At 51.0% G+C, this 24,837-nt stretch overlaps 1 protein-coding gene across 3 annotated transcripts; it reads left to right on the forward strand.

Annotated features, from left to right (window-relative positions):
• The first annotated feature begins 1,525 nt into the window (after positions 1-1,525).
• ESPL1 (extra spindle pole bodies like 1, separase) lies at positions 1,526-23,929 on the forward strand. 3 transcript variants are annotated; one of them, XM_037514836.2, is made up of 31 exons: positions 1,526-1,612; positions 2,004-2,096; positions 2,277-3,335; positions 3,611-3,715; positions 3,863-3,983; positions 6,134-6,270; positions 7,830-8,023; positions 8,600-8,839; positions 9,018-9,162; positions 9,272-9,410; positions 9,616-9,755; positions 11,600-11,734; positions 13,012-13,131; positions 13,587-13,758; positions 14,421-14,549; positions 14,647-14,803; positions 15,272-15,381; positions 17,600-18,573; positions 18,933-19,269; positions 19,448-19,609; positions 19,978-20,191; positions 20,288-20,478; positions 21,000-21,127; positions 21,241-21,363; positions 21,827-21,982; positions 22,094-22,264; positions 22,387-22,491; positions 22,674-22,789; positions 22,953-23,036; positions 23,164-23,328; positions 23,617-23,929. In XM_037514836.2, the coding sequence occupies exons 2-31, from the start codon at positions 2,016-2,018 to the stop codon at positions 23,816-23,818; spliced, it is 6,312 nt and encodes a 2,103-aa protein (XP_037370733.1). In that variant the 5' UTR covers positions 1,526-1,612; positions 2,004-2,015; the 3' UTR covers positions 23,819-23,929. The 3 variants fall into 3 exon arrangements, with proteins under 3 accessions (XP_037370733.1, XP_037370735.1, XP_037370734.1); XM_037514837.2 differs by lacking the exon at positions 1,526-1,612 and adding an exon at positions 1,619-1,695; XM_037514838.2 differs by lacking the exon at positions 19,448-19,609.
• The last annotated feature ends 908 nt before the right edge of the window (positions 23,930-24,837 follow it).

Below are 24,837 nucleotides of genomic sequence, written 5' to 3' on the forward strand. Positions count from 1 at the left end.
GGAGATGTCATTGTTTTGTTTTTTTTAATTTTAAGTAGTCTTCCCTGCTAGATTTTCAACTCCTGAAAGAGGTTGATGAAAAAATACCATGGTAGGGAAGGCTGTTATCTCGCAGAGTTCATGAGGAAACAGCTAACTCTAAGACCAGAGTATTGAGCTGAATTCTTAGGTGGGGGAAGGAAAGAGAAGTAGAGCCAGCTGAATCTGAATGGTCAAGGTTAGTATTTTATCAACATGTTGTTAAAGACTGTGAAGGAGCCCAATGAATGAGTTTCCCAGTTCTTCCAGTCACTCACAATGCCCTTCCCTGCATCCCACATCAAGGAGTGCTAGATCCTGTTTTCTGAAACAAATCTTGTCGTTGGAAGGATCAAGCCTGGAAGGCAGAGAGCTGGATGTCAGGGCAGTGGTATTCAATATTGGTGACCGCAGAAAACTTTTTTTAAGATTTATTTATTTTATACATACAAGAACTGGGGTACAGGCCAGAGATGTGGGGGGTGAGAGAATTCATCAGAGTCAGAGTGGGGAACAGAACAGGCAGATTGACGGAAGCACACTGCTGAGGGGAACAGGGGGAGACAGGAGAGGTCTGCAGCGCCATGTGGGTAGCTCCCTGGCCGGGATCCAAGTAGCGCTGCAGTGGCTTTGTTATAGAGTAACCCCGATATTAAACGGGTTCCTGGCTGTGGGTCCTCACCCGCGCGCTTTAAAGGGATTTATGAATACACACACAAATACAGACACACACACAAAAGGGTTAATAAAAGGTTTATTTACAAGAGAAAAGGAAATAAGGAAAATATACAACTCAGGGAGAAAATAGGGAAATAAAGTCTTTAATGCGTCCTACCCGATCCGACGATCTGGAAACCCAAAGTCACTCTCAGAGCTGGCCAGTCGCTACGAGCTGGTGGAGAGCCAAAATGGGGGAACCCCAAAGCCCACTTGTCTGCCTTTTGTATCCACCTGGCTGCTTACCCCACCCTCAGGTCCCAGCCACCTTCCCTTTGGTGGTGATGGGATTTGGAGTTCCCAGTGTCTTTGGCTTTGACCTGGGGTGGGGGTGGAGTCCACAAAGCCTATATGGAATTTGCTTTGGGACATCCTTTTCTTAACCCCTGTGCCATCAGGGAGGCCAGACCCTAGAAGACTATTTTTAAAGAATTCCATGAAAGGGTCCGCCATCCCCCTCCCCACCCTAGTAACCCAAATCAGGTGTCCTTCCAAGTGCTTTTTGTTTCCTAGCCTGTTTCTCTTCTCTGAAATTTAAACTTTCTGAGCTCTCAAGATAAGAAAGAAGCAGCGGCCTGGCTTTCCTGATAGCGACTAAACTTCAGTTAGCTGAGGAAGGTCCTCAAAGTTGTCTCAGTGGAAAAAGAGAGGAAATCCGCGCCCCCCAGAGGTCTTAACGCCCAGAACAGGCGGACCCCCGCGGGCGGGCTCCGGGTGAACCGCCCAGCGGTCGGTAAACTACAACTCCCAGCATGCCGCGCGGCTCGCCGGCGTCACGCACTTCTCGCTGATTGGTCCCTGCGGATATTTGAAAGGTGGGGCTGGCGCGGAAACGAAGGTTAAGTTTGGGCTCCTCGCGGGACGCTTCGTCTGACTGGTAAGTCTTGGGCCCAGAAAGGATCGTGACCTCCGGGTGGCCGAGACCCGGGGGCCCCCGTGAGCGTGTGTGTGCGCGCCCAGGTGAGCGGGGGTCCCCGAGGCTGACGTGAGGGCGAGGCGGGCGGGGAGGAAGGCCTGGGGCGGCCTAGGGGACGCTGGCGGCTGGCGGAGCCCTCCGGGCCGGGCGGCGGGCGGCCGGGCGATGAGGCGAAGAGGCCGGGGAAGGAGCAGCGGGAACATCAGTTGGCAATGGGAGCTCGACGTCTGGGCTTCTTGGCCTTTTCCCGCCTGATGGGATTCTCCTCCCCCTCCTTCCGCGGTTTTCAAGCCCTTCTCGCGTCCTCCGTTTAGGTCCATTAAGATTTCCCTAATCCCCGTCTTTTCTCTAGCGTTTGGGAGCCATGAGGAACTTCAAAGGAGTCAACTTTGGGACGCTGCTGAGCAACCCGAAGGAAGCCGAACAGTTGCTCCCTGACTTGAAGGTGAGGATGCTGTCTGGCCCTGGCTACACTGGGTTACTAAGCTGAGCTGTTTTGTTTGATTTTTGCCTTATCTGGGGAGATAGATTAGTAGGAGCTCAAACCCTGAGTGACCATTCTAGTTCCTTTTCCTGCCTCTTTCACTCCATCAGTAGCCCCATTCACATCTTCCTTTCCTCCTAGGAATTCCTGTCCACGCCTCCAGCTGATATTTCCAGTTGCCGATCTGATGCAGAGAGAAGACAAGCTTGTGATGCCATCCTGAGGGCTTGCAACCACCAGCTTACTGCCAAGCTGGTTTGCCCTGGGCACCTGGAGAGCCTGCTGGAGCTGGCAGAGTTGGCTTGCAGTGGCTATTTAGCGTCTACCCCCCAGCGCCCACCCCTCTACCTGGAACGAATTCTTTTCATCTTTCTACGGAATGTTGCTGCGCAGGGAATCCCAGAAGCTACACTTCGTCTTGCTCAACCCCTCCATGCCTGCTTGGTGCAATGCTCTCGCCAAGCTGCTCCCCAGGACTATGACGCTGTGGCTCGGGGCAGCTTTTCTCTGCTTTGGAAGGGGGCAGAAGCCCTGGTGGATCAGCGAGCTGCATTCTCAGCTCGGCTAAAGGCCTTGAGCTTTCTAGTACTCTTGGAGGATGAAAGTACCCCTTGTGAGGTTCCCCACTTTGCTTCTCCAACAGCCTGTCGAGTGGTAGCTGCCCATCAGTTATTTGATGCCAGTGGGCATGCTCTGAGTGAAGCAGATGCTGATTTCCTACATGACCTGCTCTCTAGGCATGTGATCCAAGCCTTGGTGGATGCGGGAGGAGGCCCTCCTGGTCCTCTTTCTCCCCAGAGGGCCCTCTGTCTCATGGAGCTCACCCTGGAACACTGCCGTCGCCTCTGCTGGAGTGGCCACCACACCAAGGCCACCAGGGCACTGGAAAAGACCCGTGATTACTTAAGGAACACCAGTCTGGCCCCTAGCCTCCATCTTTGCCAGCTGGGGATTGAGCTGCTACAGGTCGAGGAGGGAAGACCCCAGGAAGTGGTCAGACTTCTGATTGAGGCATGCGCTGTCCTGAACCATAGTATGGAGGCACCATCACCCCCACTGCGGGCCTTGTGTGACAGCTGCCAGTTCTTCCTCTCAGGCCTGGAGCGAGGGACCAAGAGGCGCTATGAACTTGATGCTATTCTGGGCCTCTTTGCTTTTCTTGACGGATACTGCTCCCTCATCCGGCAGCTGCAGGATGGTGTGAGTTAAGAACCTAGAGGTAGGGTGGGAGTGTGGATCTGTGGACTCACTATCAACCTAAGGTTTTTAATAAGATTTGGAAACCCTGGCTCCCTCCCTTAATAGGCTACACCCTGGGCTGTGCTCGGCCAGGCAGCAAGCAGCCTCGTCTTCCCCGAGTGGGCAGTGGTCCTTATGTCCTTCCTTCCCCCTGAGCTTGTCAGCCCTCAGGGCTGTTCAACTTAGAGCTCATGCTTTATCTCTGCCTCAAACCAGCCTCTTCCTCCCTTCCTCAGGTGTGTGAGGTCTCCTCCAAGCAGCACCAGTCTTTGGTACAGATGCGCTTTCAGGCCCTTCACCTCTACACTGTGGTCATTTATGACTTTGCCCAAGGCTGTCAGGTACTGCCTAGGAACTAAGGAACCTAGTCTGGGTTTGCTCAACTGCCTTCAGTAGAACTTTGGGTTGGCTTTGGGCATGGGTGGGGTGGATGTCACTTTGGACCTGTCATGACTCCTCTCATCCTGAAACCCTTCTTGTCCCTTCAGGAAGCTGCTCTGGCTGACCTGGCCCGCCTAGTGGAAAGTTGCAAATCTACAGCGGTTTGGATGCTGGAGGCCTTAAAGGGCCTGTCGGGTCAAGAACTGACTGATTGCCTAGGGATGACTGGTTAGTACCTTGGGGCCCAGACCCAGGGTTCTTGGGAGGGTCATCAGCCCTTGGACAGGCAAAGAGCACTTGCTGAATGGTTCTGACACTGTGGGTGCACCATTTGGTTTAATGAGGCAATGAAAGAGATGTTCATAAATGCCAGTTTCTCTATATTTAATAGCAGTAGAGAAGCGGATGAGGCTAACTTAGCAGGGGGCATGGTGTTTTTTTCCGTTGGCTTTGATGTCTGATGTGATATTTTGTTTCATGAAAACATTTGCAACTGATAAGCCACTTTATGACCTTTCTATTTATTTCAGTTTTTTTTTTAAATAATAAATTTTATTTTTATATTCCCCATACAATTGCAACCCCCCCATTCTGACCCCAATCCCTCCCCTCCCGCCCCCACCCCCCTATTTATTTCAGTTTTAGAGAACATTTATCACTTAAAAAATTTTAAAATCATCCACATGATTCAAGATTCAAATTATACAAAAGGGCATGCATAATAAGTCCCTCTGACACTCCTAAACCCTGGTCATCAAAGTCTTCCTCTGTAGGGGGGTGGGGGGCGGGAGGGGAAGGATTGGGGTCAGAATGGGGCGTTTGCAATTGTATGGGGGAATATAAAAATAAAATTTATTATTTAAAAAAAAAAAAAGTATTGAACAATCTGGTTCATTTTTCCCCAATAACCTGTAATAACTTAATGGATGCCAGTGTCTGGAAAAAGGCAGGATATTAGCATGAAAGAAAAGTGATCTTTTAAAAACTTTACAATAGAGATATAAAATTAGGAGAAAGTTGAGCATAATAAAAATTTGGTCCAATGGGAAAAAAAAAAAAAAGTTCCTCTGTAGATACGTCTAATAATATCAATTTCTTGTGTATCATTCTAGAGATATACTATGTATATATATGCACAGAAGCATGTACACATACTTCTCCCCTCTCTTCTTATTGAAATATGCATACAGAAAAGTACAAATTCATGAAGAGTACATTTTATAACCAACATTTAGTCAGGTAACAGCATGACTTAGACCCAAAAAAACCCCTTCTGTGTCCCCTTCCAGCCACTGCCTCCTGACATAACCACTAGACTAAAAGCCTACGTTACTTTTGTCTATTTTCTTCACGAGGAATTTCTCCCTCATTTTACTAAAAGTGTGGCTTTTAGTTTAAACGATATGAACTTAATGAGTTCAGCCATCGAAAGTTTCAGAGAACTCTTAGTCATAGTTTCAGGAGTTGAATCTAGCCACAGAGATAAAGATATCAGGACTTAGAAAAATTATTTGTATGAAAGTTTTACCCACAGAGTAGTAAAGGCCATCTGTATTTTCTCCCACTCGTCTATGTTAATAGCCTAAAAGCTACACAAACGAGTTATTAGAATTTAAGAAAAAAGTCTGTTCATTCAACTATGTATTATGTACTATGTGCTAAGCACTGTGGGAATACTTGGCTAAGTCAGTAAACAAGAAAAGATCCCTGCCCTCTTGAAACTACATTCTTGTTGAGGAAGAAAGAAATGAACATACTCAATAAACTTAGTGAATTATCAACATGTTCAAAATACAGGGGGAAAGGAAAGGTAGGGCAGTCTCAGAAAGGGAATTAGGGGCTCAGGGTGGATGGGGGCGGCAAGTTACCATGTTTAACAGGTGGTCAGGGTAGGCCTTGGTGCGCGGGTAACATGAGCACAACTTGGAGGAGGTGGGAGAGGTGGCCGTGTAAACCCGGGGAAGGAGGCAGAGGAAACAGCCCGTGCCCACGCCCTAGCCAGAAGAGGGACTGGCGTATTCTTGGAACAGCAAGGAAGCTAGTGTGGCCTCCATGAAATGAAGGAAAGACAGTTAAAGGACAGGCCAGAGGATGTGTGCTAATGTGCTGACCTTTGGAGCAAGATGAAGACAGATTGACTTGGGGGGGGGGGGCGAGGTGGGATGGGCCCTGGATGGGAATGAGGCCTTGGCTCTTGTAAAACAGGGAAAGGAGAGCTGCCCCTTTCTTGTTCCCAAATGACAGAGGTTGCTGTCTCCTCAAACAGCTGCTGAGCTGTTACAGATTGAGCTGACCACAGATTGAGGTCTCTGCTGCCTTCGGTCATTCCTCCAATGGGAGTCATGTCTGTGATCAATTGTCCTTTGTCTCCCCTACAGCCTCTTACACCAGCAACTTAGCCTACAGCTTCTATTTTCACAAGCTCTACACGGAGGCCTGTGTCATCTCCGAGCCCCTCTGTCAGCATTTGGGTGCAGCGAAGCCAGGCACCTGTCCTCAGCTGCCTCCTGAGAAGGTGAGAGAGCAGGAAGGGAGGTTATGTTGGGGGATGGAGAAGACTTGAGGGACATGAAAGGGCCTCGCCAGAACCCTGCCCTGAGTAGGATGTTGAGAGCTGCATGTAGGCACCAGTATCTGGGGCAGTGTTTCCAGGCCTCACCTGCCCATTAGTTATTTTTTTACAGAAGTTTTTTCTTTTTTTGTAGAAGAACTGGGGTGTAGGCCATAGGTGCTAAGGGTGAGATGATTCACCAGAGACAGAGTGGGGAACAGAGCAGGCGTATTTACTAAAATACACTGCTGGACCTCCCTGGTGGTGCAGGCGGTTGAGCGCAGCGTTGTTATGCTGTCTGTAGCCTCTGCAGTGGCAGTGCCGGTTTGATCCCCGCCAGCCTTGAAGCAGCCCACATGGCGCGGCAGACCTCTCCTGTCTCACCCGCTGCTCCCCTCAGCAGAGTGTTTTCAGTCAGTCTGCCTGTTCTGCTCCCCGCTCTGACTCTGGTGAATTCTCTCACCCTCCAGCGCTTCTGACTGTACCCAGTGCTTGTATAAACAAACAAACAAATAAACAAACATAAATAATACATGCCTCTTAAAAAAAAAATAAAATAAAATACACTGCTGAGGGGAGCAGCAGGCAAGATAGGAGAGGTCTACTGTGCTATGTAAGTCAGCTCCCTAGCTGAGGATTGAACTCAAGCTGTAGCAGTGACAGCTCTGAGACTCAACCCCTAGGCCACCAGGGAAGCCCTGCCCCATTATTTACTTAATATTTTTCCTTCGATTGACTCACTTTTTACATTAAGCCTTGTCCCCAGCCAGTGGTTCTCAAGCTGGCTGCACATTAAAGTCATTGGAGTGAACTTAGAATATTCTAAGGCCTACCCCAAGCTAATTTCATCAAATCTCTGGTGCAGGAGCCCAGTCATCTAGACATTTTAAAGGTTCTTGAGGTGGTCCTAGGACAACCAGAGTGAGAACCACTGTCTTAAATTGAAGGAATAGTCATCACTGATAGGTTGTCTGGATTGGCAGGCAGGATAGGCTGTGGAGGACCTCACGTTTCACCTTGAGTGAGGTTGATGAGCCTCTGAAGGATGGAAGGGGAGCCACAATAGCAGATTGGCATTTCGGATTTTTCTGGCATTACTGCTTAGAGGAACGTGAGGATAACAGGTGGCCTAGGCAAGAAAGGGAGGGTGGACTGAAGCAGCTGCCCGAGGGATGGGAAGAAGTGGTTGGGGACAAGAGGTCAGGGTTTAACCTGTTAGGTGACTGGCTGTGGGAGAAGGAAAAGCGTCAAGCATGGCTTCACATTTCTCGCTCAAGTCCGGGACTTGCTGAGGACAGCAGGAGGGCGATAGGTCCGCAGGGGCGTGGGTGATGACTGTGGGTGGAGGATGCAGTGAAGCCTCAGATTGGAGACCACCCAGGTACTTATACTTCTTTTCTGGGTTCTCTCTCAGGGCCAGGGTGTGGGCAGGAGGAGCACAATGTGGGCGCCTGTGCGTGCCTAGACTCTCTCCTGAACACGTTCAATGTTTTCTCTCCACTTTGGTCTGTTCTCATTCTCAGCTGCATAGGTGCTTCAGGCTGCATGTAGAGAGTTTGAAGAAACTGGGTAAACAGGCCCAAGGCTGCAAGATGGTAACCTCTTGGCTGGCAGCCCTACGGCCCTGTGGCCCTGAGCACATGACTGAGCCAGTCACCTTCTGGGTCCGGGTCAAGATGGATGCAGCCAAAGCTGGAGACAGGGAGCTACAGCTGAGGTGAGCTGGTGGGATGGGGAACAACCACGTTTACCCCACATTTACACCTGGCTTCTTGTATTTTTGGTCATGTTTACGCTTATATCTGAAAAGGCACTGATGCCTCCATTCATTATTCTTTTTTATTAAGATATCTTTATTTATGCATACAAGAGATGGGGTGTAGGCCAGAGGTGCAGGGGGGCAAGAGGATTCACCAGAGACAGAGTTGGGTACAGAACAGGTGGACTGACTGAAATACACTGCTGAGGGGAGCAGCAGGTGAGATAGGAGAGGTCTGCTGCACCATGTGGGTAGCTCCCTGGCTGGGGATCGAACTCGAACTGGTGCTGTAGTAGTTACCAATTGCTTCATAGTGCTGACGCTTAACCCTTTGCACCACCAGGGAGGCCCCCCATTCATTATTCTTTGAGTGCCTACTCTGTGCCAGCCACTGTGCTAGGTACAGGGGAACAGTGTTCTTGCTTTTAAGTCTCCAGTTAACTGGAGACTTAACTGCACTCTCAGCAAGCCACGGCTGAGGCAGGGACTCTGTGCCTTACCGGCTTCCCCCGGTGCTGACCTGCCCTCTCTCAGGACCCTGCGAGACAGCCTGAGTGGATGGGACCCGGAGACCCTGGTCCTCCTGCTGAGGGAAGAGCTGCAGGCTTACAAGGCGGTGCGGGCCAACACGGGGCAGGAACGGTTCAACGTCATCTGTGACCTGCTGGAGCTGAGCCCAGAGGAAACAGCAGCTGGGGCGTGGGCACGAGCCACCCACCTGGTGGAACTGGCTCAGGTGCTCTGCTACCATGACTTTGCCCAGCAGACCGACTGGTGAGAGGAAAACCTGGGAGGCCACTGATGCTTCTTGCCCTAGTTTCTGTTACTCTCTTCAAAGCCTTTCTCCTTTGCCATGACAGTGAGCAACCCTTCAGGCTGTGACCATGTCATTCAAAGTGTGAGGCCAGCTGTCATGCAGAAGGCTCAGCTTAGGTGCATCCTCTTCTCACAGCTCTGCCCTGGATGCCATCCGGGAAGCCCTGCAGCTTTTGGAGTCTGTGAAGCCTGATACCCAGACCAAGGACCGGCTTCTGGATGATAAAGCACAGGCCCTGCTGTGGCTCTACATCTGTACTCTGGAGTCCAAGATGCAAGAAGTGAGTGTGGCTGCTTTGGGACTCAGCACAAGTGGGCATAGAGGATATTTCCCCTGAGCCCTCAGTAACTAGTACCAGCTCTTCTTCTACCCCTGATCTCCTTATCCAGGGTATTGAGCGAGATCGAAGAGCCCAGGCCCCTCGTAACCTGGAAGAATTTGAAGTCAATGACCTGAACTATGAAGACAAACTCCAGGAAGATCGTTTCCTATACAGTAATATTGCCTTCAACCTGGCCGCAGATGCCGGTGAGTGTTGTGAATGTAGAGTGGCATGGGATAGTGTTTACTCTATGGCTTCCTATGAGTAGAACACGAACACCACGTGTGGGTGTGGGAGAGGCTGGCCTGTAGGCCGGGTGCATAAAGCACAGAGGGTGTTATGAAGAAAGCCACTTCCTCCCCAGATGTCTTATGCTGAGAGAATGGCTGGTCCCTTTCTTCCAAAATGTAGCTCAATCCAGTTGCCTGGACCAAGCCCTGGCCTTGTGGAAGGCGGTGCTCACCAAGGGGCAGGCCCCAGCCGTGCGGAGTCTTCAGCAGACAGCGTCCTCACTGCAGATCCTAGCCGCCCTCTATCAGCTGCTGGCAAAGGTAGTGGGGCAGGGCACTGGCACAGACCAGAAACCCAGCTCTTCATCTTCTTTGACCTGTGTACCTGCTGAGAAGCCTGGGTCCCAGTGTGGGCTCTATCATCAGTCTCCCTGGGTCTGAGTCTGATGCCATCATTTATTAGCACATGGCCTTAGGAAGGCGGAGCTTAAATTTTATTTTTAAGATTTATTTTTATTTTTTTTTAAGATTTATTTATTTATGCATGCAAGAACTGGGGTACAGGCCAGAGGCGTGAGGGGTGAGAGGATTCACCAGAGACAGAGTGGGGAACAGAATAGGTGGATTGACTGAAATACACTGCTGAGGGGAGCAGCAGCGAGTCAGGAGAGGTCTGCTGCACTGTGTGGGTAGCTCCCTGGCCAGGGATCGAACTCGTGCCGCAGTGGCTGCGGACAGCTTGTGTCATAACAAGCTGTCATAGGTTGTGTCTTAACCCCTCGCACCACCAGGGAGGCCCTATTTTCACTTATTTATGCATAGAAGAACTGGGGTATAGGCCAGAGGTGGGAGTAGGGGTGAGAGGATTCGCCAGAGACAGAGTAAAGAACAGAACAGGTGGAGCAACTGAAATACACTGCTGAGGGGAGCAGTGGGTGAGACAGGAGAGGTCTGCTGCACCATGTGGTTCAGCTTCCTGACCAGGGATCGAACTTGTGCTTCAGTGGTTGCCGATAGTTTGATAGTACCAAGATTTTAACCCCTGTGCCACCAGGGAGGCCCAAGCTGCTTAAGTTTCTAAACCTGTTTTTTTTTTTTTTTAAATATTTATAGTGTTTATAAAGATGTATAACTGAATATGTTTATTTTATTTTTAAAGATTTATTTATTTTATTTATACAAGCACTGGGTATAGTCAGAAGCGTGGGGAGGGTGAGAGAATTCACCAGAGCCAGAGCGGGGAGCAGAACAGGCAGAAGGATCGAAGTACACTGCTGAGGGGAGCAGCAGGCGGCAGGAGAGGTCTGCGCACCATGTGGGACCCTTGCCTGGCGGCCAGGGATCGAACTGGCGCCGCAGAGGCTTCTGGCAGCTTCGCAACCCAGCGCTCAACCGCTGCGCCACCGGGGAGGCCCAGTTTTCTTATTTCTAAAATGAGGGCAATAATGTCATAGTATGATTCCCAGTCTATGAAGTCATGCATGGAAGATGTTGTTTATAAATGGAATATTCAAATGTTAGCCATGATTATTATAATTAGATAATTTGAGACCAATATACTCAGAAAAATGCATAAATGCCTATAGATAAAATTTTGCGTTTTATATGCAATGTCAGGAGGTTTCAGAGACTCCCTGTAACTCTTCCCTGGACTGCACATTAGCAACCTCCGAAAAAGGCCGTTGTGCATTAAGGATGTTTATTACTATGGGCCTTTAGACATCTGTCAAGCACAAGAATCCTGGAAAGATGCCACAGCCCTAGGTTTAGTCCTGGCCCTACCACATACCTGTCTTATGAACTTAGACAAACAACCCAACTATGTGAGTCTTAGTTTCCTCATCTGTAAAATTGGGATTAGAGTTGCCATGCAGATGAAATGAGCTGATGCATGTAAGACTCTTGGCACAGTACCTGGCATATAGTCAGCACTCAGTAAATCCTGGCTATTAGTGATAACTGGGCTTTAAAACAGGGCTGGGCTGGTTTGCAGTCTCCCCTGCTGCTCTCCTCTGGTCTCTGAGGGTGACTGACAGCTGCTCTGTGTGGATAGCCGTGTGCCATTCAGGCCCGGAGGTCAGACCAAGGTCCCAGAGGACTGGGGCAGAGAGTAGAGATGGAAGCTTGTGCAGGATCTGGTAAACTTGCTGCTCTTGGCTGACCAGCCCTTGCAGGCTCTGGAGGTCCTTCTGCTTGTGAGGATCATCTCCCAGAGACTGGAAGACCACGCCAAGGCAGCTGGTTCCTCCTGCCACGTCACTCAGCTCCTCCTGACACTCGGCTGTCCCGGCTATGCTCAGGTGAGTGCCCCCCCAGCCAGCCCTGCGCGCTGCAGAGGGCATCAGGCTTCAGTGATTCATCTTTTCCCTGAGAAGATAAGATGGGTAATGAAGGGGCAGCTTCTCTGCCTTCCATCTCTGGGCTCAGCTGGAACATGGTAGTGGGGAGGCACTGTGGGAAGAGTTGGCTTCTTTCTCCTCATTGCAAAACCAACTGTCATTAAGTCTTCCAGATTCTGCACCAAGAATTTACCACTAATCTTGTTTTCCCAACTGTTTCTGCTGCCCTGGTTGATGCTTCTTCACGTGCACAGAACTATTGTAATGCCTTCTAGCTGGTCTCGGCCTCTGCTTTCTCCCTTTCCCACCGCTCTCCTAACCACTGCTAGCAGGATCGTTTTAGACACAGACCCGATCTTATCTCTCCTGTTTAAAGGATTTCAGTAGCTTCTCCATTACCGGTCTAGACCTTCTACTCTGTGTTGCACACCTCTGCAGTTCTAGGCTGTTCTTCATGCTTTTTTCTTGCTGCTTCTTACCATGAACCTTATGCCAATCCTTAATGATTACTTCGTATTCTTTTTTTTTTTTATGATTTATTTAGGTTTTTTATTTTATTTTTTTCCTAATAATTTTTTTCCTATTTATTTATGCATACAAGAGCTGGGGTACAGGCCAGAGGTGTGGGGGGTGAGAGGATTCACCAGAGACAGAGTAGGGAACAGAACAGGCAGATGAACTGAAATACACTGCTGGGGGGAGCAGCGGGAGAGTTAGGAGAGGTCTGCTGCACCATGTGGGTAGCTCCCTGGCCAGCAGGGGGATCGAACTCGTGCTGCAGAGGCTGCGGACAGTTTCACAGGTTGTGTCTTAACCCCTTGCGCCACCAGGGAGGCCCTGGTTACGTCATATTCTTTGTACATGCCTCTCTCTCTGGTTGTATTAGTCTCTCCATCCTAAAAGCAACTGCCCACCTCTCCCCTTTTCATTCAGCAGGTTTCTACTTTTCAAGGCCTAGGTCAGTGTCCCTTCTGACTCTGGCGTTTTATGCATCTTCTTCAAGGGCAGAACCAACCACTTTCCCTCAGTCCCCATACCACTAATGGCATTGTATCTCAGCCCCTCCCCGCTGCATAGATGGTCCTGTTTTTTACTCCTTATTCCACTTTGTACTAAGTGAATGTTTTAGTGAATGATTGAATGGCTCCTGTGTAGATAATGTTTGAAATAATCTATTTAGTGGAAAGAATCTGGCTGCCCCGTTACCAGCTCATTCACCCCTCCGATTTCTCCCTTAGTTATACCTGGAAGAGGCAGAATCAAGCTTAAAGCTTCTGGATCACACCACGGACACATACCTGCTCCTTTCCCTGACCCGAGATCTCCTTCAAAGCCAACTCTACTGTGCTCACCGGAAGGTATTTGTCACTTTCATAATCCCCAAAGGTTAAAGGTATGTGGGTGTTGGATTTTAGATTCATCCAAAGATAGGGAGAATGTTCCTGGTGCAGTGAGGCAGCACTGTTTCCTAGCCATGCCCTCTGCCGTGAACGGTTCATCAGTGCTCCTCCAGTAGAGATACATCCTTTTTACTCGTTGCCAGTTTCCTCGGGGCCAAGGGGAAATCTACCCTGTGACTAGAAACTGGAATGACACTGGAGCCCTGGACTGGAAATCCAGCGGGAGCCAAAAGGAGCGTCCTCATGAAATAGCCGTGGGACTTAGTTGGGTCTTGTGCCCTCTCTGTAGTTTTCTCTATAGCTTTTATCATTCTTAAAAGCAGGGGGTTGGGCCAGGTGATCTCCAGGGGCATCTTAGCTCTGAGTTGCTCATCTGACTCCACTTCTCTGCTCTCCTTTGGCCCTTCTCCCAGGTGACCGAGGGTGCCTCTCTGTTGCTGTCGGTGCTGCGGGACCCTGCCCTCCAGAGGTCGTCCAAGGCCTGGTACCTGCTGCGTGTCCAGGCGTTGAAGCTGGTAGCAGTCTACCTTAGCCTCTCATCAGACAGTCTCTCCACCTCCCTGGGGGAGCAGCTCTGTGCCCAAGGTGAAAGAATAGGGTGGATGGCCTTCCTGGTCAATGTGTGGTTTGTCTGCTGTCAACTCTTCTCAGCCCTTGTCTCTTCTGCTGTTCAAGTGTGTGGACTAGCCTACTTAAAAGCTGCACAGAATAGCCTGGGGTAGCAAATGAGTTTCATTCTTCTGCTGAGGCCACTGGGTTGCTAGGTTACTGCCTAGGTACTATAAAGGATTCTGAGACCTTATGTGTTCTTTTTTTTTTTTTTTTTTTTTTAATATTTATGTATTTATTTATACAAGCACTGGGTATAGTCAGAAGCGCGGGAGGGTGAGAGAATTCACCAGAGCCAGAGCAGGGAGCAGAACGGGCAGACTGATGAAGTACACTGCTGAGGGGAGCAGCGGGCGGCAGGAGAGGTCTGCACACCATGTGGGACCCTCACCCGGTGGCCAGGGATTGAACCGGAGCTGCAGAGGCTGCAGGCAGCTTTGTAACCCAGCACTCAACCGCTGCGCCACCGGGGAGGCCCACCTTATGTGTTCTTAAAGGGAAAAGAGTTCTGTGATTGATTAGCTCTGTCTGCCTTGGGTGCAGAAAGATAAGAGCAGCAGCAAATTTTGCATTTGCTCTCTTAGTAGTCAGGTAATAGAAGTTCTGGCCACATGACTCCTTATCCCCCCACCTGACAGGCTGGCAGACACCTGAGATAGCGCTCATTGACTCCCATAAACTCCTGCGAAGCATCCTCCTCCTCCTCATGGGCAGTGATGTGCTGTCTGTTCAAAAAGTAGCTGTGGAGACACCGTTTCTGGACTATGGTGAGTCTGAGGAGGAGAGCAGGTCCCTGTGGGATGCACAGGCCAGATGGCATCATCACTATGACTGAGTGATGACAGTCTTGTCTCTTTGCTACAGGTGAAAATCTGGTACAGAAATGGCAGGTTCTTACAGAGGTGCTTAGCTGCTCTGAGAAGCTTGTGTCCCGCCTGGGCTACCTGGGTAGTGTGAGCGAAGCCAAGGCCTTTTGCTTAGAGGCCCTGAAACTTACCACAAAGCTACAGATACCTCAGCAGTAAGTACAGGGCCCAAGAGAATGCCAATTCCAGGACTTGGGTGCCTGTGCCCTTGGCTGTGGGTTCTCAAACTATTCTGCAGATTAACATGTTATGTTTGAAGGGGGGGTGGAAGATTGTAGCCCATGGCTAAATAAGTGAGATGTGAAGAGTTCATCAAGGTTAGCCTTTTATTTTCTATAGGACTTCAGCTGTCCTGCAATATGCTAATAGGCACGAGAAACCTCCAAAAGGGAGATCTAGTATACCGTGTTTCCACATTTATTTGCCCAGAGGGTCCTTTTCCCCAGAATGCAGTTTGGGAAATCCTGTCCCCACGCATAAGGATGAATTGGGATGAGCGTAGAAGGTTCTCCCCAGGCAGCCTGGGAGCGATGGCAACGACTCTGCCTAGAAAGGGGCAAAAAGAGACTCTCCAGGTAAACAAAGGATTTCACGAGTTGGTTCTCATTGCCTCTCCCAACAAGGTGTGCCTTGTTCTTGGTGCTGAAGGGGGAGTTGGAGCTGGCACGCAATGATCTGGACCTCTGTCAGTCGGACCTGAAGCAGGTGCTGTTCTTGCTTGAGTCTTGCACAGGTGAGCCGCCACACCCCCAGGCCATAGGCTGGGCTCAGAGTGACACACCCACATCCATTCATCTTTCTTTGTATGTGGTGCTCTAGCGTCCTTCTACACTAGAGCCCGACTGCTGTCTGGTCCCAGGGCAAAGCTCCAATTATTAACCATAGTGTCCCTTCTTTGCACAGCGTGTTGAGGACTAACCCTGCCTGGTTCTAGTTTTTAGCACCTTGTAATGCAGTTTGGTTATTTAGATTTAAATTTAAGTAAAATTTAAAATTCAGTTCCTAATTCATTCACCACGTTAACATTCTTAATAGCCTCGTGCTAGTGGCTACTGTGTGGGACAGCCCAAAGGGAGTATCCTCACGTTTAAACTAATAATAAAATATACTTATGGAGCAATTTTTTTTTTTTTTAAGATTTATTGATACAAGCACTGGGTACAGTCAGAAGTGCGGGAGGGTGACAGAATTCACCAGAGCCAGAGCGGGGAACAGAACAGGCAGACTGACGAAGTACACTGCTGAGGGGAGCAGCGGGCGCTGCAGGAGAAGTCTGCGTGCCATGTGGGACCCTCGAACTGGCGCTGCAGAGGCTGCGGGCAGCTTCACAGCCCAGCGCTCAACTGCTGTGCCACCAGGGGAAGCCCTTATGGAGCAATTTTTTTAAAGATTTATTTATGGGCCTACTTGGTGGCGCAAGGGGTTAAGACGCAATCTATGAGGCTGTCTGCAGCCACTGAAGCACGAGTTTAATCCCCGGCCAGGGAACTACCCACATGGCGCAGTAGACATCTCCTGACTCGCCCGCTGCTCCCCTCAGCAGTGTATTTCAGTCATTCTGCCTGTTCTGTTCCCCACTCTGTCTCTGGTGAATCCTCTCACCCCCCCCCACACCTCTGGCCTGTGCCCCAGTTCTTGTATGCATAATATAAATAAATCTTTAAAAGAAAATTATTATTTATGCATAGAAGGACTGGGGTACAGGCCAGAACTGAGGGTGGGGGGGCGGTAAGAAGATTCACCAGAGACAGAGTGGGGAGCCAAACAGGCAGAGCTACTGAAATACACTGCTGAGGGGAGCAGCGGGCAATATTGGAGAGGTCTGCTGTACCATATGGGTTAGCTTCCTCACTAGGGATGGAACTCAGGCCATTGCAGTGGGCCTTTGTGGTGGTAGCGCTGAGATTTTAACCCCTAGGCCACCAGGAAAGCCCGTTATGGAGAATTTTTTAATCAACCACTTTTACCTCTTTTATTTATTTTTTTTTTTTTTAATTTTCTAGAGGCATGTCTTATTTATCTATTTGTTTGTTTGTTTGTTTGGTTTATACATGCACTGGGTACAGTCAGAAGCCGGGAGGGCGAGAGAATTCACCAGAGCCAGAGCAGGGAGCAGAGCAGGCAGAAGGACCGAAGTACACTGCTGAGGGGAGCAGCGGGCGGCAGGAGAGGTCTGCGCGCCATGTGGGACCCTCCTCCGGTGGCCGGGGAGCAGCCAGGGATCGAACCGGCGCCGCAGAGGCCGCGGGCAGCTTCGCAACCCAGCGCTCAACCGCTGCGCCACCTGGGAGGCCCCTACCTCTTTTATTTCTTTTGTGAAATGAGAAAGCTGAGAAATTGGATGTTTTGAGCAGGATTACAGGACTGGTGTGGGGAGGAGCCAGATCAAGACTCTGGCCTCCTGGTGCTGGCCGGAGCCATGCCGCCTTCCGAGCTGCAGCTGTGGGGGCTGCATTGATCTGCTGTTTGATGGGAAAAGAAATCATTAGAGATAATATTTTCTTTTATTATGTCACAAATAATGAACTATACTAATACTTGATATTAGTACAGTAACACATGAGTAATTAAAAAGTGGATTCATATATTAGAGAGCAGTGCCAGGGGTAGCTCAGGAAGTAGTTGGTATTATTTTTCATTTTGTTTTTTGTTTGGTTTTTTTTTTAAGATTTATTTATCCATGCATCCAAGTGCTGGCCAGAGATGTGGGGGGTGAGAGGATTCACCAGAATGGGGAAACAGAACAGGCAGACTGAAATACACTGCTGAGGGGAGCAGTGGGTGAGTCAGGAGAGGTCTGCCTCACCATGTCAGTTTCTCTCTGGCCAGCCGGAGATCAAACTTGTGCTGTAGAGGCTGTGGATTGCTTCACAGTATGGTGCTTAACCCCTTGTGCCATCAAGGAGGCCCTATTTTTCCAGTTTTATAATGCTTTTCCATTCTCCCTTCAGAGTTTGGTGGCCTAGCCCAGCACCCAGACTCCGTGAAGAAGGTTCACCTGAAGAAGGGAAAACAGCAGGCTCCGGTTCGCCATCCTCCAGAGCTTCCAGAAGAGGAGGTATTCCTAAAAGGTCCTGCTTTGGAGCTGGTGGCCACTGTGGCGAAGGAGCCTGGCCCCACTGCACCCTCTACTAACTCTTCTCCAATCCTGAAAACAAAGTCCCAGCCCAGCCCTGGCTTCCTGAGCCACTCGCCCACCTGTGACTGCTCACTCTGTGGCAGCCCTGTCCTCTCCGCCATCTGTCTGCGCTGGGCGTTGGTCACAGCAGGGTTACAACTAGCCATGGGCCATGAGTCCCAGGGTCTGGATCTGCTGCATGTTGTGCTGAAGGGTTGTCCTGCGGCCGCCCAACGCCTCACCCTAGCTCTCCAAGCCTCCCTGAATCACAAAGCACCCTCCTCCCCTGTCCCAAGCCTCTTTGATGAGATCTTGGCTCAGGCATACACACAGCTGGCACAGGAAGGGCTGAGCCGGCCATCAGACAAGAGCCTGGGGAAGGCCCTGGAGTCAGGGCTGAAGTTTGTGGCAGCACGGATACCCCACCTGGAGCCCTGGCGAACCAGCCTGCTCTTGATTCAGGCCCTTGCAAAACTGACTGGCCTCAGCTGCTGCATGACCCAACTCTTTGGAAACTCCTGGGGCTGGCAGCCACCATCGCTAAAGACGCTCGCAGGCTCGGAGCCCTCTAAACCTCGGAGCCAGAAGCATTCGGGACGAGGGCGCCAGCAGGTGGGGCCTGTCTGTAATACCTCTCTGAAAGGCCTGGAAAGTGGAGGAACACCCTGTACACCTAAGCCTCAGGGTAGGGCCAGGCAGGCTGGCCCCCGAGTCCCTTTCACTGTGTTTGAGGAACTCCCTGCAAAGAGCAAGCCTGAGGTTCCCAAGGCCCCCAGGGTCCAACAGAGGGTCCAGACGCGCCTCAAGGTGAGATGGGATGCTGGCGGGTGCAGGTGTCTCTATGAAATAGCTTCCCAGCTATTGGGACCGTTGGTGCTTCTCTGCAGGATCCCCACATCTTCCACAGCAAGGTCCAAGTCTGACCTTTGTTTCAGATAAAAGGCGCTTTCCTTAACTCTTGGTTCCTTTCATTTTATCCTTCTTACCTTCTGGTCCCTTCTCCTTCCTTCCACACCCAAGAGTTCCTGCCTCCAATAGCATGCTAGGTGACTGTGGGCGCTAATCAAATCTTCCGAAGGGCCCCTGTCATGGCGCCTCCATAGCGCCACCTGCCGTCAGGCCAGATCTTGTTACTGAAGGCCCGTTGGTCCTTCGCCCTTTCCCAGGTGAGCTTCAGTGATGACAGTGACTTGGAAGACCCTGTCTCAGGTGAGGTACAGCTTGCAGAGGGACCAAAGAGACGGGGCACGGCTGCCCGAGGTCGGGGCCGCGGCCAGGCTAGGAAGGACCCCAGCTTAAAGACTGACCGTGCAGCTGCCCCAGAGATTGCCCCCGGGAATCCTGGCCCTGGCGGCAGAGGCCGAAGGGCCAAGAAGGTGCCATCAGGACATCGTGAGATGCTGGAGATAATGAGGAGCATCCCTGAGGAGGAGCTGACTGACAACCAGATGGAAATGAGCTTTGAGATCCTCAGGGGCTCTGATGGGGAAGACTCAGCCACAGGTACGATACAAGGATGGGAAGGCAGACGATACATATCTTCTCTGGGGGTTGCTGTGGGGCCAGACTGCAAGAAATAACTGGTGCCAAAGATAGTATGAAAAGTTCTTTTGCTCTCCCTGGGACTGGAGGGAATGGCAGGAGGAGAGAATGCCACAGAAAAGTCGTCTTCTCTCCCTAGGTGGGAAGGTACCAGTATCAGGCCCCAACACAAGCCTAGGAGAATGTGAGGTGTTGAGACGGGATTCTGGAAAAGAGGAGCTGCCCATCCTGTGCCCAGAAAAGGAGAGAAACAAGGATATTCGTGCTCAGCTCAGACTCCCCACGACCCCTGTAGCCATTGGTGAATATGCTAACTGACCACCGAGACCTGGCCACTTGAGGGCTGAGGCTGTGGGGCCTGGGTCCCCATGCCTTTCCAGTCTTCCAGGGTTCTGACTTTGCATCCCATCTGGATCTGGTAGCATCTGAATCCCAGTACTCTCAGCCTCTGGGCTTCTATTACTTAACTGTAAAATGGGGCTCGGGGAGGATGAAGCAGTTTCATGCCTCTAAGTTGTGCAACTCCCCAAGTGGCACATCGCCCTCCCTAAATGGTACCTGCTATTTCCTGAGTAGGAGATGAGGTAGACCTCCTGCTTGGAGCATGATGCCTGCCAGAAAGTAGGGGATTCATCTATCAATCTTTTGAGCGTGTTGACCTTCCTCTAGATCTCTCTACCCTGGATGCCATCTGCGACTCGCTGAGTGTTGCCTTCCGTGGAGTCAGCCACTGCCCTCCAAGTGGGCCCTATGCCAACCTCTGCCGCTTCCTGGCCTTGTGCCTGGGCCACCGGGACCCCTATGCCACTGCATGCCTTGTCATCGATTCTGTCTCCATCACCTGCCGCCACCAGCTACTCACTCACCTCCACAGGCAGCTTAGGTTAGTGCCCTCCACCTGTGAGACTCAAAATGGGGTCAACTGAAGAGGGTCTAGGCCTCCAAGGAAGGAGAACTCACCCGCTTGTGTTGCCCGCAGCAAGGCCCAGAAGCAGCGTGGAGCACTTGAAGTGGCAGACCAGCTGCAGGGACTGAGCCTCCAGGAGAGGCCTGGAGACGTCCCCCTGGCCCGCCTCCAGCGCCTCTTCACCTTCAGGACTGCGGGGTCTGGCCCCTTCCCCCGGCCCGAGAAGGAGCGCTTCCAGGAGCACCTGGCCCTGCTTCCCAGGGGTATGGCGGCAGGCGGCGGGCTTGCCTGTGCCCTGACGTGCCTTTTTACTGAGGAGTTGGGGAAGTGGGCTAAGGGATTAGTTAGTTCATGTAGATTTTTGGTCTTTGTGGAAGGACACGTCAAACCCTTCTTTAGTCATTTTGCTTCTCACTGAACAAGCCTAGCCTAAATCTGGAAGCCTTTTTTCCCCCCTAACCTCAACTTTGAGTTTTCAACAAATTCAGTATCTGTCTTTAAGGGTGCCTGAGGCCTTCTGCACTAGTGTTACACTTGTTAATGGATGACTTCAGTGCCCAGTCTGGGCAGGGCCTCTTGTTAACTTCTCTGAGGGACACAAAGTATAAGATCTGGTCTCTGCCTACCGGAAGCTGTTAGAGCACAGGAGAGCACCTTGAACTCGGGGGGCCAGGGAAGACTCCCTGGACTTGTCTTGAGTGATAAATAGGGACGAAGTGCAGGAGTCAGGGAACGGAAATCCTCGTCACAGCTGAAATGACCTTGGGTATGTCCTGTGTGTCAGGGGTGACTGTGTGTGTGTTGGCCCTGGCCACTCTCCAGCCTGGAACTGTGGGTGACACCCTCCTACTGACACGACTGGAAAAAGACCATCCCCCGGTCACTGTGCAGATCCCCACCGCCCAGAACAAGGTAGGTGTCCTAGGGTAGGCTTCGGGTCAAACACACATTTTGGGGCAGGTGGGGGCGGATGGAGAGGTGGGGTCACATGGAGAAGCCGAAATCTCATTACCTCACCTCTAAAGTTTCCTCTGAGTTCGGTCCTAAAAGAGTTCGACGCCATCCAGAAGGATCAGAAAGAGAACAGCAGCTGCACAGACAAGCGGGAGTGGTGGATGGGGCGCCTGGAGCTGGACCACAGGATGGAGGTGTGTGCTGCCAGGGTGTGGTGTGGCCAGAGGTGCTGGGTCTTCTCAACTACCTCAAATCCGTTCCGGACGTGAAGGCCTAAATAAAAAATGGGATCACTTGGGAGTGTCTTTAAGCAAGACATTAAACCCCCAAGCTTTGACGGTGTTGTGGCAATGAAACGCTTCAAGATACGTACAAGAAAACAGATTTCAGCCCAAGTATCAGCTGCATAGCTTTAACTTGCATTGCCCACCTGTTCCTAGTTATCAAAATAGTGACATGTAACAACAAATCATCTGACCCATCCTCCCCCAGAGTCTCAGCAAATGCAAACTGTTTCAAACTTCTTGCCTCTTATGATTGGCGGAACAAGTGTAAGACAAATACACATAGAACACCCCTTTCGTCTTCTCCAAAATGTTGGTTCCTCTGGGAAAGAGTCAGCTCCTCCCTGACTGACGGTTGTTTCTGCACACTCAGGTTCTCATCACTTCCTTGGAGAAGCATGTGCTGGGCTGCTGGAGGGGCTTGTTACTGCCATCCAGTGAGGACCCTGGTCCTGCCCAAGAGTCTTCCCGCCTACAAGAGTTGCTGCAGGAATGTGGCTGGAAATACCCTGACTCCACTCTGCTGAAAGTAAGTTGAAAAATTAGGGAAGGGTGAAGCAGCTACACTTCATTCTTTCCCACTTGCCCTTGGGAGCAGGGATGGGGGAGCTGTGTCCTCACTGGCCACTGTTCCCTGCAGATCATGCTCAGTGGGGCTGGAACCCTCACCCCTGAGGAGGTCCAGGTCCTAGCCTATGGGCTGTGCCCAGCCCAGCCGGAACGAGCCCAGGAACTTCTGAGTGAGGCATTGGGGCGTCTACGGGGTCAGACAACACCAAGCAATAAGCACCTGGTCTTAGTACTGGACAAGGTACAGAGCTAGGGGTTGGCATTGCAGTGTCTGGTGGGCGTTGGGCACCTACTCGCCCCCACTCCCTTCTGATCCTGTGTGTAACTGTTGGGGACAGTAACCTCAGAGTTCTTTTTGCCCAGGACCTGCAGAAACTGCCATGGGAGAGCATGCCCAGCCTCCGGACATTGCCTGTCACTCGGCTACCCTCCTTCCACTTCCTACTCAGCTACTCCATCATCAAAGAGGTGGGGCTTAGGATGTGCGGACTGGGGGTGACTGATAGTTTGGGGAAAACAGGAAAAAATGAAAAAAGCAATCTAGGAAGACGGAGGTCTCAGGAATGGATCAGTCACAGAGAAGAGGTTGGAGTTTGTCAAAACTTGGCCCTGTGGCCAGACCAAGATATCTTGATCCTGTGTCTCCTCAGGCTGGGGCCTCATCGGTGCTGAGCCATGGGGTGGATCCGCGCAATACCTTCTATGTCCTGAACCCTCACAAAAACCTATCAAGCACAGAAGAGCAATTTCGAGCCAATTTCAGCAGGTCAGTGGCGGGGAAGAAAAAGGGAGTGAGTGGGAAGGGCAGAGGCAACATATAAGGGTAAAGGGCTCTTCTCCAGGATCAAATGTTGCAGTCCACCTCCCGAGAGCCCCCTGCCCTGTTTGCCACATCACCCCCATTCTTAACTCCTACTTTTCCCCTGCAGTGAAGTTGGCTGGAAAGGCGTGGTCGGGGAGGTGCCGAGGCCGGAGCAGGTGCAGGTGGCCCTGACAGAGCATGACTTATATATGTGAGTCTTAGAGCAGGGAGGTGGGGAGGGCTGAATCCCAGAGGAGCCCCTGACTGATTCAGGATACCCCTGGAGACATAGCAAAGGCCTGATACTGCTGGTGCAGGCTCATCTCCTTCTGCCTTAGCTATGCAGGCCATGGTGCCGGTGCCCGCTTCCTAGATGGGCAGGCTGTGTTGCGGCTGAGCTGCCGGGCAGTCGCCCTGCTCTTTGGTTGCAGCAGTGCAGCCCTGGCTGTGCATGGAAACCTGGAGGGGGCTGGCATCGTGCTCAAGTATATCATGGCCGGCTGGTGAGTCTCAGGGCAATGCCCATCCTAAGTTCCCCACCCCAGTTTCTTTCCCCAGTGTAAACTCCTAAATCTTCCCTCCTTTGTGCCCCCTCCGCCCCCCCGCCCGCCCCCCCCAGTAATAGTTCCCGCACGTGCCTTGGCCTTTTCCCTCTCCTAACCTAGAACTATGGGCCATGGGACTTCCTCACGGCTCAATTCTCTACTCATCCACCACCAACACCAATTGTGTTTGCCCGTAGAGTCTGTTATAGAGCTCTTATTTTGTATTTCTTCCTTCTCTTTTCCCAGTCCCCTGTTTCTGGGTAACCTCTGGGATGTGACAGACCGTGACATTGACCGCTACACAGAGGCTCTGCTGCAGGGCTGGCTCGGTGCAGGCCCAGGAGCCCCCCTTCTCTACCATGTCAACCAGGCCCGGCAGGCTCCCCGACTCAAGTATCTTATTGGGGCTGCACCTGTAGCCTATGGCTTGCCTGTCTGCTTGCGGTGACCCCTTGAAATTGTCCTATAACCCACAGAAGTCATTTGACTGTTCTACCTCCAAATGTTATTTAACCCTTAGGATAAATGCTTTAAGCAATTTTCCTCAGTGTTTTTTATGAAACATTTCCTTTTGATTTTATCTTAATATAATAAAGATTTATCATTTGAACCCTGTTTTGTGTAATTCATCTGGGAATATTTGAAGACAAGATTATTGCTCCCCTCCCACCACGTTTAACAATCTAAACAGATGAGAACAACTTGCGGCTGTTAAAGCCTGAGAAACCTTGGGAAGAAGGGCAAAGCCAAGGATAAAGCTGAGCCTGGCAGGGCCTCAGCTGACAAGATGAAGAAGAGGGCATTCAAATGCTCCAAGTGGGGACAGAGGCTCTTCCCAGTGAGGATGTGTGGATCGGGTACCATCAGGTCTGTCTTCCAGAGCCCCCGCAGCTACCCTGGGACTGACACCTAGCGGCAGAGCCACAGCTGCCCTGCCCCTCTCCTAAGTGGACATTAATGACCGATCTCTCCCTACAGACAACTGCTAAACTTGTCAGCGCCCTGCGTTTTAGCAGCCAATTCCATGGCGTTCCGCTGCTCACGAAGACTGTTCTCTCCCCAACTGATCTGTTAAGCTCCCAGGAAGCATGTAACTAAAACTCTCCTGTATTCCTCACATCTAATGTGGTTAAAACAGTGTATTGACCAGGGCCTCCCGGGTGGTGCAAGACGTTAAGATGCAACCTATGAAGCTGTCGGCAGACGCTGCAGCAAGAGTTCGAGCCCCGGCTAGGGAGTAACCCACATGGCACGGCGGACCTCTCCTGTCTCGCCCGCTGCTCACGTCAGCAGTGGATTTCAGTCAGTCTGCCTGTTCTGCTCCCCACTCTGTCTCTGGTGAATCCTCTCACCCCACCCCGCCACCCACACCTCTGGCCTGTACCCCATTTCTTGTATGCATGAATAGATAAATCTTTTGAAATACAAAACAAGACAGGGTATTGATCAATAAAGCTTAAGTTCCTG

The sequence above is a fragment of the Talpa occidentalis genome, unplaced genomic scaffold (assembly GCF_014898055.3).
Source record: "Talpa occidentalis isolate TD23 unplaced genomic scaffold, MPIMG_talOcc4v2.1 talOcc4.16, whole genome shotgun sequence".
In the NCBI taxonomy this organism is placed as follows: Eukaryota; Metazoa; Chordata; class Mammalia; order Eulipotyphla; family Talpidae; genus Talpa; species Talpa occidentalis.